At 48.4% G+C, this 17,288-nt stretch overlaps 1 protein-coding gene across 1 annotated transcript in view; it reads right to left on the bottom strand.

Annotated features, from left to right (window-relative positions):
• Positions 1 to 4,352: 4,352 nt before the first annotated feature.
• LOC121932821 (SCO-spondin-like) overlaps positions 4,353 to 17,288 on the bottom strand; it is a 143,447-nt gene continuing 130,511 nt past the window's right edge. Inside the window, 11 exon segments of the mRNA XM_042471812.1 lie at positions 4,353 to 4,571; positions 6,103 to 6,230; positions 6,673 to 6,736; positions 7,442 to 7,537; positions 10,119 to 10,327; positions 10,717 to 10,881; positions 11,247 to 11,293; positions 12,519 to 12,670; positions 12,793 to 12,920; positions 15,236 to 15,400; positions 16,910 to 17,112. Of these exon segments, the coding sequence (XP_042327746.1) occupies positions 4,353 to 4,571; positions 6,103 to 6,230; positions 6,673 to 6,736; positions 7,442 to 7,537; positions 10,119 to 10,327; positions 10,717 to 10,881; positions 11,247 to 11,293; positions 12,519 to 12,670; positions 12,793 to 12,920; positions 15,236 to 15,400; positions 16,910 to 17,112 (1,576 nt within the window).

Here is a 17,288-nt window from a genome sequence, read left to right as displayed (position 1 = left end):
CTTAAAAGTGTTGCGTAGACTGTAGACTTTATTGCAGGGGGGCCTCTAGAGGACCCCCCCCCCATGACTGTCCCTCCAAGGGCAATGTGCAGCTTTTCTTCCTGTTCTAGAGATGAAATTCTTTGATAATTTGGTTTTTGGAGGAAGCAGGGAGTGATAAAATTGCCACTGCAAAAAGTCCTGAAAAGTCTTTGAAGACTATTCACAGGTGAGGACTTAGTCTGCGCCAAATTCACATACAGCGCTTTTGCCCAGGAAACAGCAGTTTCTGGGCAGGAAGCAGCTTTTTCTGCACAGAAAATCATTTCCTCTGTGGAACATGCCGTTTTCTGCGCATAAAGCCCATGAGCACATTTTGGGCAGAATAAGTCCTGAACGGTGAAGATCCTTGTCAGCCTGGGTTTCTTCCCATCAGGGTTTTCTGACAATCAAAAGCCATGCTTTGCAACCATTTTTCAACTATTTTTGGATAGTCTTCCCATCCCTACTCCTTTCCCTCATTAAGAGCAAGGAAGAAAGAGAGAAGTTGCAGCTGGAAGATACAGGATCTTTACAAATTGAAGGTAGTCTGCAAAGGGCTCTGATAATGTTTTGAATATCTGAGTGGGTGGCCGGAGCGTTCACAGACTTGGTCTGCTCCCTCAGATGCATTTGGTGGAGTGGGGAGTCCAGGTTAAGACCTAGAAAAGCAGGCTGTGTGTGGGAAAGTCCATAGGAAGGTAACCGTAGTGGGTTTCTAGGAAGGGAAGGGATCTGCATTCCTCTCTCACCAAAGTTACAGGAGTTGATGGTGGGCTTAGAATTGGCATCTTTTTAAATGATCAAAGGACAGGACAGCAACCTCTGCCAAGAGTGCAAGGGTAGGTTTCATAAACCTTTAGCATGTTTAGAGAAGACCAGAGAGAGAGACACACACACCACTACCTTTTGCTTTATTGATGCACATCATCCCCTGTCCCAGGACTGTAGAAATAGTCCACTTTGGCACCACTGCCAGGGCACCATCCTACAGGATCCTAGGATTTGTTGTTTTGTGCAACACCAGCACCCTTTGACAGAGAAGGCTACAAATCCCAGGTTTTGTAAAGCTACATAGAATCATAGAGTCATAGAGTTGGAAGAGACCCAAAGGACCATCCAGTCCAACCCCATTCCACCATGCAGGAACTCTCAATCAAAACATCCCAGACAGATTCCCATCCAGCTTCTTTCAGGTATGCTTTGACTGAGAATCAGATCCCAGGTTCCCATAGGATGGAGCTCCAGCACTTAAAAGTGGTGTCAAACTGCATTATTTCTGTCATGTAGATGTGCCGTAGTTCTTGAGCTAGCCCAGGGCTTCCTGCCCACAGCCCTTCCACAAGAGCTCCCAGGAGAGGCAAAATCACTCCCTCAGAGCAACTATGCCAAGAGAAGCTCCTTTTGTGACTCAAGACCCTACAGACTTTTGCCACATACCCTTAAAACTTCCAGCGTGACTTAAACCTCTAGTTCTTGTTGTATTTTGTCTTCACTTGTTTCCTAAAAACATTGGGAAAATGTGCTCTTGGGGTGTGGTAGCACACTGAACCTGTCTGCCTGATGGCTGTGTCTGCCTCCTTTGCATTGTCTTCTTAGGAACTTCCTAAGAAGTTCATTAGGAGGAACTTCCTGAGAGTAGGGGCTGTTCGACAGTGGGACACACTCCTTCCTCGGAGTGTAGTGGAGTCTCCTTCTTTGGAGGTCTTTAAGCAGAGGCTGGATGGCCATCTGTCAGGGATGCTTTGATGGAGAGTTCCTGCATGGCAGAAGAGGGTTGGACTGGATGGCCCTTATGATCTCTTCCAACTCTATGATTCTTCATCAGGCAAGATGTTACACACCAAACAAGAGACAAATTAGAGATGCCAGTAAGATGCCTGCATTTTGTTAAAAGCAGGCATCATCTTAACTAAGGGCAGAAACAACAAAATGCAGGCATCTTACTAACATCTCTAATTTGTCTCCTCTTTGGTGTGTAACATCTTGCCTGATGATGAAGAAGCCCATGCAGCTTTGAAAGCTTGCAACAAGTATATTGTGCATTTCTGTTGGCCAATAAAGGTATCATCACTGTTTGGTGGGTTTTTGGTTGAATTTGCTAACTGGCCAATGCAGCTACCCCCTGCATCTCCTTTGCCCTGTGGCCTCGAGAAGACTTTGCCTTGGCAGGCTCCAGTCTTGTTTCTCCCAAAATGCTTTCCTTCCAAGGATATACATGAGAAAGAAAGAGATTGGGAGCCTGTCTTTTGGTGTCTGTTAATGGCATTTGCACCTCACAACTGCCTGCTTCCCCCCCCCCCCCCCCTTTTTGGTCATTGTGAATGTTGGTTTTGTCTTCCACCTTCTTCAACAACCAAAGTGCCCCCCTACATTTACCACTGAGCTGAGGCAGGACCGCCCCCCCAGCCACAGAAAGAGCATAGGAATGTGGGTTGCAGTGACTAAGTGGCGAGTGTTGAATGACCACCTGCAGTGTATATCCACCTGTGGAATTAGCATGCTATGCTGCGCTATACAGGGATCTGCCTCTTGTGTGTTTTGCAGGGAGGATAGTGGTGTTGAGAACCTCTTCCTACTTCCCTGTTCCCTCCTCTGCCAGAGTCCCCAGAAAATAATAAAACAAGATCCATATGAAGCTCTTACTGCTGCTGGGTGAATTTATTGAATTCGCGATAAGGACAAACTGTGCCAATAGTTGTATTGTGTCTAGATCAAGGGAAGTAATAGTGCCACTGTATTCTGCTTTGGTCAGGCCTCACGGGGAACAGTATTGTGTCCAGTTCTGGGCCCCACAATTCAAGAATGACACTGAGAAACTGGAGAGTGTCCAGAGATGGGCAACCAAAATGGGGAAAGGTCTAGAAACCCCTAAAGACAACAACCAAAGTGCCCCCCCTACATTTACCACTGAGCTGAGGGGGCTGGGTATGTTTAGCCTGGAGAAGAGAAGGTTAAGGGGTGATGCTGAAATATTTGAAGGGATGTCATGTTGAGGAGGGAGCAAGCTTGTTTTCTGCTGCTCCAGAGAACAAACAAAACCCAGAACAATGGATGCAAGCTCCAGAAAAAGAGATTCCAGCTCAACATTAGGAGGAACTTCCTGAGAGTAAGGACTGTTTGACAGTGGAACACACTTCTTTGGAGATTGTAATGGAGTCTGCTTCCTTGGAGGTCTTTAAGCAGAGGCTAGATGGCCATCTGTCACAGGGGATGGTTTGATGGTGAGTTCCTGCATGGCAGAATGGAATTGGACTAGATGATCTTTATGGTTTCTTCCAACTCTATGATTCTTTGATTCTAAGTTGTACAGATGAGGAGGACTGAGAGGCAGGATGCAGAGCAGAATGGTACAATTCCAATGCAAACTGGGGGATTCTGGATCTCCACCTTGCAAAGTTGTCATCAGCGCTTGGAGAAGTCACCACCTACCAGAGGGAAGAAAGGAGACCAAGCAGGTGGTGAGTTTGGATGATGGGGTGGATGGGTCGGTGATGGGGGGGGGGTGTCTCCAGGGACCAGGTGGGCTCTTCCTTCTACTCAGGAGCACAGCAAGGCTGATCTGGGGCAGGCGGGTTCCTTGGGCCACTGGCCAATTGACCCTTGCCCTTGAGAGCCCCTGCGTCCTGGAACAGCATCCTGCTTCCCTCCATCAGCCCCAGTAAACAGCCGAACACAGGGTCTGACCCCAGGGCTTGAGATGGGGGCTGGAGGGGGGATTTTTTAAGTTGCACAAGGGGCTTCAGGGAAACGTCTTGTGTGCCATCTGAAAAGAAACATACAGTGAGCCCTCCACATTCGCTGAGATTAGGAGCACAGGACCCCTGTGAAAGTGGGAAAATGCAAATTAAAAAAACAACAACCCTTTTTTAACCTCTAGGTCCTCCAGAAAAACTCAATGGTCACCATTTGCTGGACATTAACCACAGAATTGTCCTGGAAGACCTACAGTTGCCTAGAGAAGTGTTCTCTCTAGGAATCTCTTTTCCTCCAGCACAACGTCTGGTGAAAGTTGGCCATAGAGTCATGCTAGGGGACCCAGAGATTCCTAGAGAGAGCATAACAATCAAATCCACAAATAAGTAAACCCGCAAAAGCCACAAAGCCGTGGAGGGCTGGCTGCCTGTGGATGTAAACCACACATGCCCAGTATGTCCCTAACTGGACTCAGGCCCTGTCATGGAAGGAGGAAAAGGGGGCAACGGGGCACACAGCCTTGGTGGCTCTTGTGGCCCCCAGAGGTCTAGAGGAAGGAAGCCTTTAATGGTGTGCAAGGGCTGTGAGTGCTGGGACCACTGCCATCTATCGCTCTTCTGGGGGCCTCATTCAGGCCCTTATACATCTATGAGCCCCTGCCCCTCCTCTACAGCTCTCATGCCCCACACGCCATGCATAGACTCACTTTGGCAGCTGCTGCACTCGCAGGCGTGGATGACGGGAAGGACTACCGGCTCTGTCTCGCCATTTTGGCACCGCAGGTTCAGGATGCGGACGGGACTGACTGGGTCCAGGCGGTAGCTGCAGCACTCACACAAGGTCTGCAGGTACGGTTCCTGGAAGACAAGTAGCAAATTATGGCCAAGTTACTTTTTTAAAAGGCCCTCTCAGGCTGGAATGCTGTTGGATCGTCCCAACTTGAGTCAGTTGTTGGCTGGAGAGTCACCACGTCACTAAATCCCATGGATGGGACGGTTCTAATCCAGCCTGGACTAAGGGTACTTTTAACACTGTAGAAAAAATGCAGTTTGACCCCATTTTAAGTGCTTTGGAATCCTGGGATTTGTTGTTTCACAAGGTCTTTAGCCTTTGCTGCTGTTGCCTCACAAAAGTAGAAATCCAAAGATTCTGTAGGATGGAGCCATGACACTTAAAGTGGTACTAAACAGCATAATTCTGCATTGTGGATGCATCCTAAGAGTGGGATTTAGGCCTTATTCTTTTTACTCAATGCAGTGTTGGAAAGGCCATTTGATGCTTTGACAGACAGCCAAAATCTCCTCCAGGGTCCCAGCATTGCGCATATATCGTATCCACTGTGCTGAAAATAGTGGGATGCAAAAAAAAGGTGACTTTGAATAGCTCTTGTCATTAAATATCTTTTGCTATTGAACAGCTGAAAGGATGACCTGGTGCTTGTTTCATTCTGTCCATGGCCAACGCTGGCTACTCCTGCATATTGTTTTCCTGGACTTCAAAATGTCAACTTGAATTGCAAGGGGGACATAAGGGAAACAAAGGATTTACAATTGGGCAAATTTTACTTAGCCAGCGCCTAAAAGCTTTCCAGATGCAACAGTACAGGGACTCCTTGAAATATTTGATGTTCTCTGCCTAAGAAAAGGGCAACTAGCTTTGCACAGGACATAGACATTTGCATCTCAAGAGAAGTTATTTTGTTGTTGTTGTTGCTGCTGCTGCTGCTGCTGCTAATGGAAGTTGACATGTTATGACTTGCCTTTTATTGTCAATCAGGGGAGAAGGCTTGCCTTGCAAACAAGTCCCTCAACAGTAGGAGAAACTTCCAGAGAGTAAGAGCAGTTTGACAGTGGAACACAATCCCTCAATGGAGAGTAGTGGGGTCTCCTTCCTTGGAGGTCTTTAAACAGAGGCTAGATGGCCATCTGTCAATGGGGATGCTTTGATTGAGAGTTCCTGCATGGCAGAACAATGGGGTTGGACTAGATGGCCCTTGGTGTCTCTTCCAACTCTACAATTCTATGATTCTATGAATACCATCTTAATGGACAACATCTCAGGCAGAAGGTTGGCCTGTGACTCTTAACATCGCTCTTAACTTTCTCCTGCATGGTTTTTAACATCTTTGCCTGATGAAGAAGCCAGTGAAGCTTTGGGAATGTGTTTCATGCATTGGGGTTGACCCTGTAAAGGTATCACTGCTTGTGGGTTTTGGATTTTGTCATATCTGGAACAGCGCTCCTCAAAGTGGTGCCCTCTGTGTTGTGTGAGATCGTGGTGAGGGTGGGAGCATGAGGGATGGGGAGCTAGGCGAAGACTGAAAAGTGGGGATCACAGACTGGGGGGAGGCTAGGTCAAAGAACCCCCTGGGGTCCCTCCCAAGCCTACCTCTGGGATGACGTTGGTGTGGGAGGTGCACCACCCACTGCAGAAGCTGACCGCCACGTCTGCCAGGGAGCAGGGCCCCTTGGTGATGTTGCGCAGCTCAGTGTAGTGTTGGCAGTGCGACTGTGGCTCTCCTGGGGAGGGAAGCACAAGAGGAAGACCAGGTGACAGTCCAAACAAACCCCTGCCCCTCAAAAACAAGAGATATCATACATACATCTCCCATTCCCAGGAAGGTTTGGAGGCCACTGAGGAGTGCAGCTTGCAGGAAGAAACCGCTCCAGATTCCAGGAACTTGCTCTGGTCTTTGACTCTCCTCATTCTACTTTGCTTCCCAGAGCTTACAAGAGTCTTGTTTTTGGACTACAACTCCCAGAATCCCACCAGCCAGTATGTGAGAGAGTTGTAGTCCAAAAAATAAAAGGGAACTGCTCTGCTCACTATCTGCTGCTGATTCCCAATCCACAAATCCTGCTCATCCACCACAGAAGGAAGAACAACCTCCCTCCAGGTGGCTTTGGTGATGGGGAGGCAGAGGCAGCGCACCTTGGGGTCTCTCACCAACCCATGTACCTGGCGGCTCCTTCTTCCTACAGATGGGGCAGCAGCTGTCGGGCTCCTGGACTTTGGCTTCTCCCTGAGAAGAGGTCAGAAACGGGGTTGAATGTTAGAGAGGGTTGCTGAGTTCAGGCTAAGCTCCTGTTGTCAACTTCTAGGCCAGAAAGATGTCGAGAGCACTACTCTGGTGCAAAAATGGCCACACAAATCAGGGGTTGCATAAAGGCAGTCCCAAGTGCAGCCAATCCTCCCACATGCACACAACAGATCCTCCTTTCTCTTTTGACTTGACAGGTGAGGAGGTGTGCAGAATGGATGCTGAGCCCAACAGGTGAGCTCAGGACCTGCTACACAATCATAGGCTCCAGGTGATGTATGTGTTTACACTAAGTACCCAAAGTGTGTCAGATCTTGGAGACACATGGCAGCTCCTCTGTGCATGTGCAGAGTTCATTCCCCCCTTCCTTGGAGCAGCTCAAATTTCTCCTTTTAGGGAGAAGAAGGTGGCTCTCAGAGTGTGGTGGAGTCTCCCTCCTTGGAAGTCTTTAAGCAGAGGCTAGATGGCCATCTGCCAATGGGGATGATTTGATTGAGAGTTCCTACAAGGCAGAATGGTTGGACTGGATGGCCCTTCTTGGAGTCTCTTCCAACTCTATGTTTCTATGATTCTATGATTCTGTGTTAGTGCCTTCCATGCAGCCTCAGTGTCCACCATCTCTTCTTCCCATTCTAAAACGGATTTCCAAAAAGGAGGCTCTTTCTTGATCCTCCAGGAGAGTGTTACCTCATGACAGGTGAGTGGTGGGCAGCCATCCTCGCACGCCGGTCTCCCGTTCAAGCAGCGGCAAACAAAGCAGCCATCTTGCCATTCGGCACCAGCCTGTAAGGTGGGAAGGAGAAGGACAGACAGACCGAAGGTGCTGGGAGAGTTGTAAAGAGTGAGGGATGAAGGATACTCTCATTCTCCCATGAGATAAGGCTGTGTTGGGACCCATCCCCAATTTCTGGGAAGTGGGGAGCCAAAGAGTTAGGACACAGGAGAACAATCTTCACCCCCAGTTTCCAGGTGCACTGGAAATGATGTAATTCCACTTCCAGCTGCTTGGGAGGAACTGGGTTTGGCCAATTTGGGGGATCTTGGGGGCTTTGAGTCCAAGGTGCCATCAGGACAGAGGACAACCCTGATGGGAACTTGAGATTTCAGGGGAAAGGTAATCCCCTTCAATACTGACTGAGTCCTTATTTCCTGATTTTCCTTTTGAGCTTCAACATGGTCCACTTTACGACCAAAACAATTCCCTTGGATTGAGATAATAATAATAATAATAAAATAAATAAAATTTTATTTATATACCGCCCTTCTTATAATCAGGGCGGTGTACAACAAAACATACAATAGGCAAACAAACAATAAGCAAACAATACCATTAAAAACCATTACATTAAAACAATAAAACTTATGCCAGCCAACAGTGCAGGCGAAAGAGGGGAGAAGGGGAGGAGAGCATTAGGGGCAAACAATCAGGGGTAGGCCTGCTCGAAGAAATAAGTTTTCAACCCCTTTTTAAAATGGGCTAGGGAGGTGGCTGAGCGGAGCTCAATGGGCAGCGAGTTCCAGAGGCTAGGGGCCAAGATAGTAAAGGCCCTTCTGGAGGTGGAAACTAATCTGGCCTCTGGGACACTTAGAAATTGCTGCCCAGATGATCTGAGTGTGCGGGGCGGATTATATGGAGAGAGGCGGTCCTTCAGATACCCTGGGCCCAAGCCATTTAGGGCTTTATAGGTAATAACCAGCACCTTGTATTGTGCCCGGAAGCGAATAGGCAGCCAGTGAAGATCTTTAAGCACTGGTGTTATATGACTGGCACTAGATGTATTAGTGACCAGTCGAGCTGCCATATTCTGCACTATTTGCAGCTTCCGGGTTTGGTACAAGGGCTGCCCCATATAGAGCGCATTGCAGAAATCTAAACGAGAGGTTACCAGAGCATGTACTATAGTTTCAAGGTCCCTCTGGCCCAGGAAGGGACGCAGCTGGCGTATCCACCGAAGCTGATAACAGGTGCCCCTGACCGTCACATCCACCTGAGATGTAAGGTGGAGGGAAGAATCAAGGAGCACCCCCAGACTGCGTACAGAGTCCTTCACGGGAAGCGTGATCCCATTCAGGACAGGTGGAACCACCGCCATCCCTGAGCCAGGAGAACCTATCACAAGCACCTCCGTTTTCTCTGGATTCAGACTGAGTCGGTTTTCCCTCATCCAGCCCATTACCGACTCCAGACAGGCCACGAGAGGAGAGATGCCATCCCTGGTCACTAAATCCGTCGGAGACATAGAGAAGACTATTTGGGTGTCATCAGCATACTGATAACCCCGCGCCCCATGTCTCCGGATGATCTCTCCCAGCGGTTTCATGTAAATGTTGAAAAGCATGGGAGACAGAATGGCTTCTTGGGGGACCCCAGATGTTAGGGCCCTCCTATCGGAGCACACGTCTCCCAGCTGCACCATCTGGAACCTCCCGGAGAGGTAGGACCGGAACCACTGAAGCGCAGTGCCCCCGATTCCCACCTCCGCCAGGCGCTCCAGGAGGATACCATGGTCTATGGTATCGAAAGCTGCTGAGATGTCCAAGAGCACCAACAGGGACACGCTTCCCCTGTCGATGCCCAGACGGAGATCATCGACCAAGGCGACCATAGCAGTCTCAACCCCGTAGCCCGCCCGAAAGCCGGTTTGAAATGGGTCTAGATAATCCGTTTCATCCAAGATCGATTGAAGCTGGATTGCAACCGCCCGCTCGATCACCTTCCCCAGAAATGGCAGTAGCGAGACTGGCCAATAATTGTTATGTAACGGGGGATCGAGGGAGGGCTTTTTTAACAAAGGTTTTACTATGGCCAATTTCAGATTAGTTGGAAATTGCCCTTCCCTCAAAGAAGTGTTAATAATTCGGTGTAACAATGAAGTTACAGCCGGTCCCCCCTCCAGAGATGGTAAAGAATAATAGAGCTGGGAGTGTCATCTGATGGCACCAGACCCCAAAACTCCTGATACCCTCTCCTAGATGTTAAACAGTGTGTGAGGCAAAACCCAGCCCCAAAGGACCCCACAGGCCAATGGCCAAGACATTGATCAGGAGTCCCCCAGCACCACCACCTTCTGGGCTCATCCCTCCAGGAAGGGCTGAAGCCACTGCAAACGAGGGCCTCCTCCAAGCCTCATCCCAGGAAGGCAGCCCAGAAGGATGCCATGACCGATGGTCTCGAAAGCTACAGAGAGGTCCAACAGAGATACACTCCTTCATCCATTTCCCAGGGCAGATCGTCCCTCAAGGTGACCACGCTGCAGCTGACCAGTTGGACTACAGCTCTCATGGGAGTCATGGAAGACAGGGAAAGGGGCATTGCATACATCCTTTAAACCCAGTCTGAAATGCCCCCAGTGTTGACACTCACCAGGTAAGTCTGGCCTTGGTGTTCACACTCGCAGAGAGCGGCCACAACGCAGTTCCCACTACTGTTCCGGTAGAGCCCCGGCTGGCACACGCAGCCCTGTGTGGGGCCTCTGCTGCAATTCTGGGGTGGATCCTCATAGATCTGGTGGCAGCTTCGCTCACAGGGACCGGGGGAGTCCGCTCTGAGCCAGTGTTCCCCAATGGGGCAGGCTGCATCCAGGAGAGAAAGAATGATGCTCTCTCGGCAGAGTGTCTTACATTGCCCACACACTTACTACCAGTTGATTTATAGGCATGGAAGCCAGCTTTAGGGGATGCAGTAGCTAAGTTTGGTGTTGTTTCCTCCTGTCTTACCCTAGATGGATTTTCTGAGACTATATATGTGTAGTCCCGCACCTTGATTTTTGTTGTAGTGCTGGACCATGGATCTGTTGGTGTGAGAGGCGTGGCTCCTGCAGTTAAGAGTTGATGCCCTGTCCCTGTGGCAATGGGTTCACCAGCATCGTTCATGCTGCCCATTAAGCCCACAAGCTCACAGCTCAGCAACTTCACTAAAGCAAATCCCAAATAATCCTAACCAGGAGGTGACTCGGTCTCACCGCAGTCCGAGAGGGAACAGGATGTCCAGCGCACCGGTGGCCCCTCGCACTCGGCACCCCCGTAGAGGCGTTGCTGGAGCTGGTAACGCCGGGAGACCCGCTCCCCATCGCCACACGTCACAGAGCAGGGGGACCAGGCAGACCATTCGGACCAAATGCACGGCACTGTTGGGGGAGAGAGCACAGGGCTGGGAAGAAGGATTTGGGCACCGCAAATGGCTCAATCTAGCCAAAAAGACACCACTCATTATTTTATGTCCAATACATACATTTTCTGCATAGAACACATTTTCTGTACAAAATCCTACAGAAAGGGCAGATGCATTTTTGCATAGAATAATTCCTCAAGATCTCTCAAAGGGCGAGGAATATTTGCAAAGTCATAGATCACGTTATTCTGCAAGTAGCAATGGACGTTCTCTCCATCTGTGGCATCCATGGTTATGGGCTGCCCCATAAGAGCCCCCCCAGAGGCCAGAAGGAGAGGCCAGCAGCAGAGAGAGAGGGAGGGTCCCTTGAGGGTCTCTTACCATTGCAGTCATTCTGGGTGCAGCTGAAGGCTCCCTTCTGGCAGATGCTGCAGAGGCAAAGACAGGAGCCATCAAAAGAGAGCCAGGTGGGCTAGTGGTTAGAGTGCTGGGTCAGGACTGGGGCATTAGGTTCCAGTCCCTATTCATGAAGTGGCTCACTTGCTGAGCCTGGGCCAGCCACTTCCTCTCTAGCCTGCCTCACAGGGTTGTTGTATGAGAAAAGGCAGGAGAATGTATACCACCCTGAATTCCTTGAAAGAAGAGTGGGAGAAAAAGAGTTTGAACAACTTCCCAAAGGAAAGAGCTGTTTGACAGCAGAAGACGCTGCTGCCTTGGAGTGCGATGGAGTCTCCTTTGGAGGTTTTTAAACAGAAGATGTCACAGGGAGGGCTTTGACTGTGTATTCCTGCATGGCAAAAGGGAGCTGCACTGCACGGCCCTTAAAGTCCCTTCCAACTATGATTCTATGGAGTTTATCACACAAAGGAGATCAGGAGTTTATCCCAAAAATATCCCAGAAAAATAGCGCAATTACGTGAAACAACTTCACACAACATCTCACAAAACCTGCCATTAAAGTGGTCACAAAGAAGCATTAATGCGCATCTTTTTACTTTTGGGATTTCAGCGACAATGCACTTCCAGTATCACTTTATTTGAGCAATTGGGTCTGATAATCATTTGTGCAATTACATGTTATTTTCACTTTATTTGTGGGATGTTTTAAATGCACTTTAACCTCTCTTTAATGCCGAACTTAGCCCCAGTGTGATAAACTCCTATGATTGACCATTCCAAAGTAAGGGAGCCACAAGCTAAAAGATTGGGGACCTTTCCTCCTGTCCTTTATTGTTGTTCTTCTCTGTCAAGCCGACTTTGACTTACAGCTCCAAATAAGGTATGGAGGAGAAGAATCGCTTTATTTAAACACCGATTTCATGCCAAGTATGAACGCTCCCAAGTAAAAACTTCGATTTAAATAACCAGATGGGAACGGAGAATAAAGCGATTGGGAACGCGGGATAAGACCAGGGTTATTTTGAATCGTTTTTATTAAAAACGTTGTATTTTAAATCGTTTCAAATATTAAGTGGGAACAACCCCTTAGTTATCAATTATTCCATCCCTGAATGATTTCCTGAAACAACAAGGCATGTGTTTCTCCACTTTTACATAATTACACTTTCCAGTATAATTTCTCCTTTTCAGCAGCCACAGATACTTTCCCCGTATGAACCCCAGATAACCACCCTAACAGATGTGGGCACTCACCAGCTGTTGCACTCATGCCAAATGATGCTGCCAGGTGGGTGCTCCTGCATCCGTTCCTCTTGGGACAAGTTGGCAGCCCAGGGCAAGGGAGGGACTGGGTCGAATGAGCAGCGGCACGCTTCTAGGGGGACACAGACCCCGTCCTGAAGCACCTGTTGGCCAAGTGGAGGGTCAGTGTCTGCAGGCCTGGAGTCAGGCCAGGAGGATCTGTGCCCTCTTTTTGCACCTGGCTGGTCCTCCAGGGAAAGGAGATTGCTGCAGGTATTCCACTCACCTGGCCGGAGGGGCAGGTACAGCCTGGCTGGCATTCTTCCTGAAGGCACTGGGTTTGTGGGTGCAGATCGGAGCACGTTTGTGGGCAGGTGTTGGCGCAGTGGCTATATATCTGGGTATCTGGGCATTCTGGAGAACAACAAGGGGACAGGGATAAGTAAATCAAGATGATCAGCACATGGGTTGCCAGGGAGCCACTGGGTCCCACTCATAGAATCATAGAATTGGAAGAGACCACAAGGGCCATCTAGTCCAACCCTCTTCTGCCATGCAGGAACTTACAATCAAAGCATCCCTGACAGATGACCATCCACATCCAGCCTTTCTTTAAAAACCACCAAAGAAGGAGATTCCACCACTCTCCAAGGGAAAATCTTCCACTGTCAAACAGACCTTACTGTCAGGAAGTTCCTCCTAACGTTGAGTTGGAATCTCTTTTCATCCATTGCTCCATTGGGCCCTATTTTCTGGAGTAGCAGAAAAGAAGCTTGCTCCCTCCTCAGTATGACATCCCTTCAAATACTTAAACAGGGCTATCATATCACCTCTTAACCACCTCTTCTCCAGGCTAAATATACTCAGCTCCCTAAGTCTGTTCTCATAAGGCATGGTTTCCAGGCCCTTCACCATTTTAGTGGCCCTCCTATGGACATGCTCCAGCTTCTCAAGGTGTTACGTGTTATGATGCAAAGGCTTACATGGCTCAGGAGCCAGAGAGTTTAAGGTCCACCTGATCTGCTACCAACTCATCCAGGACAGAAGATCTGGTGGGGAGAATCTCTTGGTGAAAGAAGTGTCCCATGCATGGAAAGACTTACTCAATGGAGGCACCCTGTTTACACAACAGCCCTCAGAGATCCGGTGGTCCTCTGCATCCTTGCCTTTTAGGAATGAGTTAAAAACATACATACAGTTTTTGTATGTACATAAATTCTTTGTAAGCTTTGGGGCAACAGGCAAGTATTCAGTTTGTCTTTGACTGTATTTTAGCACATATTTTTAATCTAAGAGTGTAGAGATTTGTGTGATTTTAAGCATGCCTTTTTATGAGATTGACAGCCAACCTGTGACCTTACAAGAAAGAGCTGAACTGAACTGATACGAAAAACAGCAACCACCACCAGTGGCAGAAGGTGTGCCCAGATGCCCTGATTCACTTCTGGAAGGGCTGCCAACTTCTCTTACCCTCTGCCACTAGTAGGGACTCATCCAGTTTATTTGGCCCTTTGGGTACAGTAGTGAGTAGCAAAGGGAGTCACCAAACACTTCAGCACTGGCCTCATAACCATGGCTCACTCTCTTCTGGGTTGACAATGATCTTGGCATTTCTCCCCTCAATCAATGTCTTGCAGCAGTAATGGACTGGATGAAGGAAAACAAGCTCAAGTTGAATCCAAACAAAACGGAGGTATTTATGGTAGAGGCCCCAAACCAGGTAATGGGCTGAAACCTCCAGTCCTAGAGGGGCTCACGCTCCCCTCAAAGGACTATGTCTGCAATCTGGGGGTGCTTCTTAACCCGTTGCTTCAGTTGAGGAATCAGCTGAATGTGAGTCAATAGCGCCTGTTAGCAGCTCCGACTTACGCCAGCTGCGCCCTTTCCTGGAGCCGGGTGACCTCGAAACGGTAGTACATGCGCTGGTAACCTCAAGACTTGATTTGCATGGGGCTACCCTTGTGCCTAGTCCGGAAACTTCAACTGGTGCAGAATATGGCAGCCAGATTGATTACAGGAACAACTAGGAGTGACCACATTACACCTATATTAAAATCACTCCAATGGCTGCCTATTCGTTTCCGGGCGCAGTACAAGGGGTTGGTCATTACCTTTAAAGCCCTCCATGGCTTGGGCCCAACCTACTTAAGGGATCACCTCCTTCCGTACAATCCGCCCCGTACCCTAAGATCCTCTGGGAGGAATTTGTTGCAGTCCATAAAGACCAGATTGACAGCAACCTCCCAGAGGACTTTTTCTGCAATCGCTCCCACTTTATGGAATGGCCGGCCGGACGAGATCCGTCAAATTGCCAACATAGATAGCTTCAGGAAAGCTGTCAAGACGGATCTCTTCCGGCAGGCCTTCCCGGAATAGATCCCGGCCACCTAAAGATCCCCCCACAGACATATACAAGCCAAGACTCTGCCCACCGTTATTTTATTATTGTAGTATTGTTTTTAGATTTTAGTCTTTGTAATTTTAATTGCTAGAACTGTTTAATCCTTTTTTAATGGGGGGGGATTGTATATATTATTGTATCATTTTAATGTTGTATGCCGCTTAGATTGTTGAAACAAAAAGCGGGATATACGTTTTATTTATTTATTTATTTTATTGTCCAGAGCTAAAGTTCAACCCTTAGATATGGAAGGGAAAGAGTCCTCACTCAGGGTGCAGCCTCCCAAATGAACTGCAGGCCCTGCTCACAAGCATCCCTGGCAACTCACCTGGGGTGCAGTTTTGAGTGTTGCACACCTGGTGCTGCAACATGGGGCCCGGACAGGGCTCTTCCTCCAGTGGGGACAGCGGGTCTCGGCTCCTCTCAGAGACACCTCTTCCACAGCTGGCGCTGCAGGGGCTCCAAGCCGACCACTCGCTCAGCAGGCAGCCGGCTGCAAAGAGGGAGGGAAGGTGGTCATGGGGGAGGCAACGTAGACCCCCACCACCCCAGTCTTCCTTGCCCTGGCCAAGAACACACATAGCTTCAGTGCAGAGTAAATATTCATATTACACAGCCCATATACTCATACCAAGGTAGGGTGACACACGTAGATCTATGCGCAATGTGCATGGCTGACAATCCATTATGCAGTTGCAATGTGCAATGCATAGAAACAACACACATTCCCACATAGTGGTATAATATCTCCTTAAAGCAAAGCTGCTTTTGCTGCAGCAGGACAGTACTGTACAATGACCCCTAGGCATCCGCTGGGCTCCCATCCATGGATGTTCAAATCCCATTAAATACAATGGATAGTAAAATTGTGTCCCTTATATAAAATGGCAAAATCAAGGTTTCTTTATGTTTTGGGGAATATTTTCCAGCCACGGATGCTTGAACCCATGGATAAAGAATCCATGGGTACAGAAGGCTAACTGTATTTAATGGGTGAAGGCTCTTCTGTTTGTCAGACAGCATCCACAATGCTTGGCTGGAGTTGATGAAAAAAGCCAGTCTTGCCCTGCTGCCTTGGAGTCTTATGACTTGGAAGTTTGCCTTATTGCAGCATGCTCTTTTATGTGCATCAATGCACAATGGTCCCAAATCTGCAACTCTGCTTATGTCACCATCAGCTGGATATGACTGTTGTGAGTTGTCCCCCAAAAAATCACTCTGCATACAGAATACAACGTATGCCTCAGAATATCACTAAAAAGATGCCAGCCACCATTTGTCAAGAGAAGAGGTGGAGACGCCCCACACGGACCACAGGAGAATGGGAGATTCAGAGGTAGAAACATGCCTTTTGATTGAATGGGGTGCCAATGGGATGTTGGTGGTGCTGATGCTTGGGTGTTTTGCACTTCACCATTAGTCTTCCTTTTGGGTGACCAATCATTTCATTGGGCAGTTATACATGTGAGTCTCTTTCATGAACCTTTTTCTGCACTAAAGCATAGCTTTCCATACAAAATGCAATCTTTTTGCATTAGAACAAATTTTGCACAAAACATAGTGGTTCTCATATGAGATGCTGTCCTGTATGTCATTGCCTGTATGTTGCCTGTATATATGCATGCCCACGGCACGAACCCTATGCTTAGCCCTAACTGGAGCAAACCTACTAATTCATAGGATTTACCTAATGTTGACTCAGTACTCAACATCCTATTTGCTGGTCTTACTTGCAAAAATGTAGACAATTTTTGTATAAAATCCCACTGAAAGCACAGAGGAGAAGACCACCAGTTGCTTTACTGCCATGCCAGGGCAAGTCATCTCATGGAAGTTGCCAAGGATCTTCTACTAGTGGTCTCAAAATGTCGAGATGCCCTTTCGTGTCAAGGATGAGAATATTTGTGAACATTCTTGGTGTCCCTTTCGCTGGGACACTTGGCAACGGTGCAAGGCATTTTGGCAGATCTATGGGCCACCAAGCCTCGATACTGGTACTCACTGGGGCAAGGCTGTGGGTTGCAGGACACAACTTCCTCCATGGTGTCGGCTGCACAGGGGGCTCCTCCGGGCGCCTCGTGACAGAGGCGGTGGCGCAGGGCATTCCCCCCTCCGCAGCTGGCCGAGCAGGAGGTCCATGCTGACCACTCTCCATAGGAGGGACACTCCTGGTCTGGACACACAAAGGTGCCATTGACACAGGTGCTGCGATGGCAGTGGGGAGAAAGAGAGAGAAAACCCATAAAGGCAGCATGAAATCTACATGCCTTGACCTGCACCTGGCACAAATAAAATCTATTTGAAGCTGTTTGAATCAATAGAATTATGATTCTCTTTAATTTTGTTAAATAAGTTTTAAACTGAAGTTTTATTTTAAATTT

This window comes from Sceloporus undulatus, chromosome 6 (assembly GCF_019175285.1).
Source record: "Sceloporus undulatus isolate JIND9_A2432 ecotype Alabama chromosome 6, SceUnd_v1.1, whole genome shotgun sequence".
Classification (NCBI taxonomy): domain Eukaryota; kingdom Metazoa; phylum Chordata; class Lepidosauria; order Squamata; family Phrynosomatidae; genus Sceloporus; species Sceloporus undulatus.
This window is presented reverse-complemented; position numbering and strand designations above follow the sequence as displayed.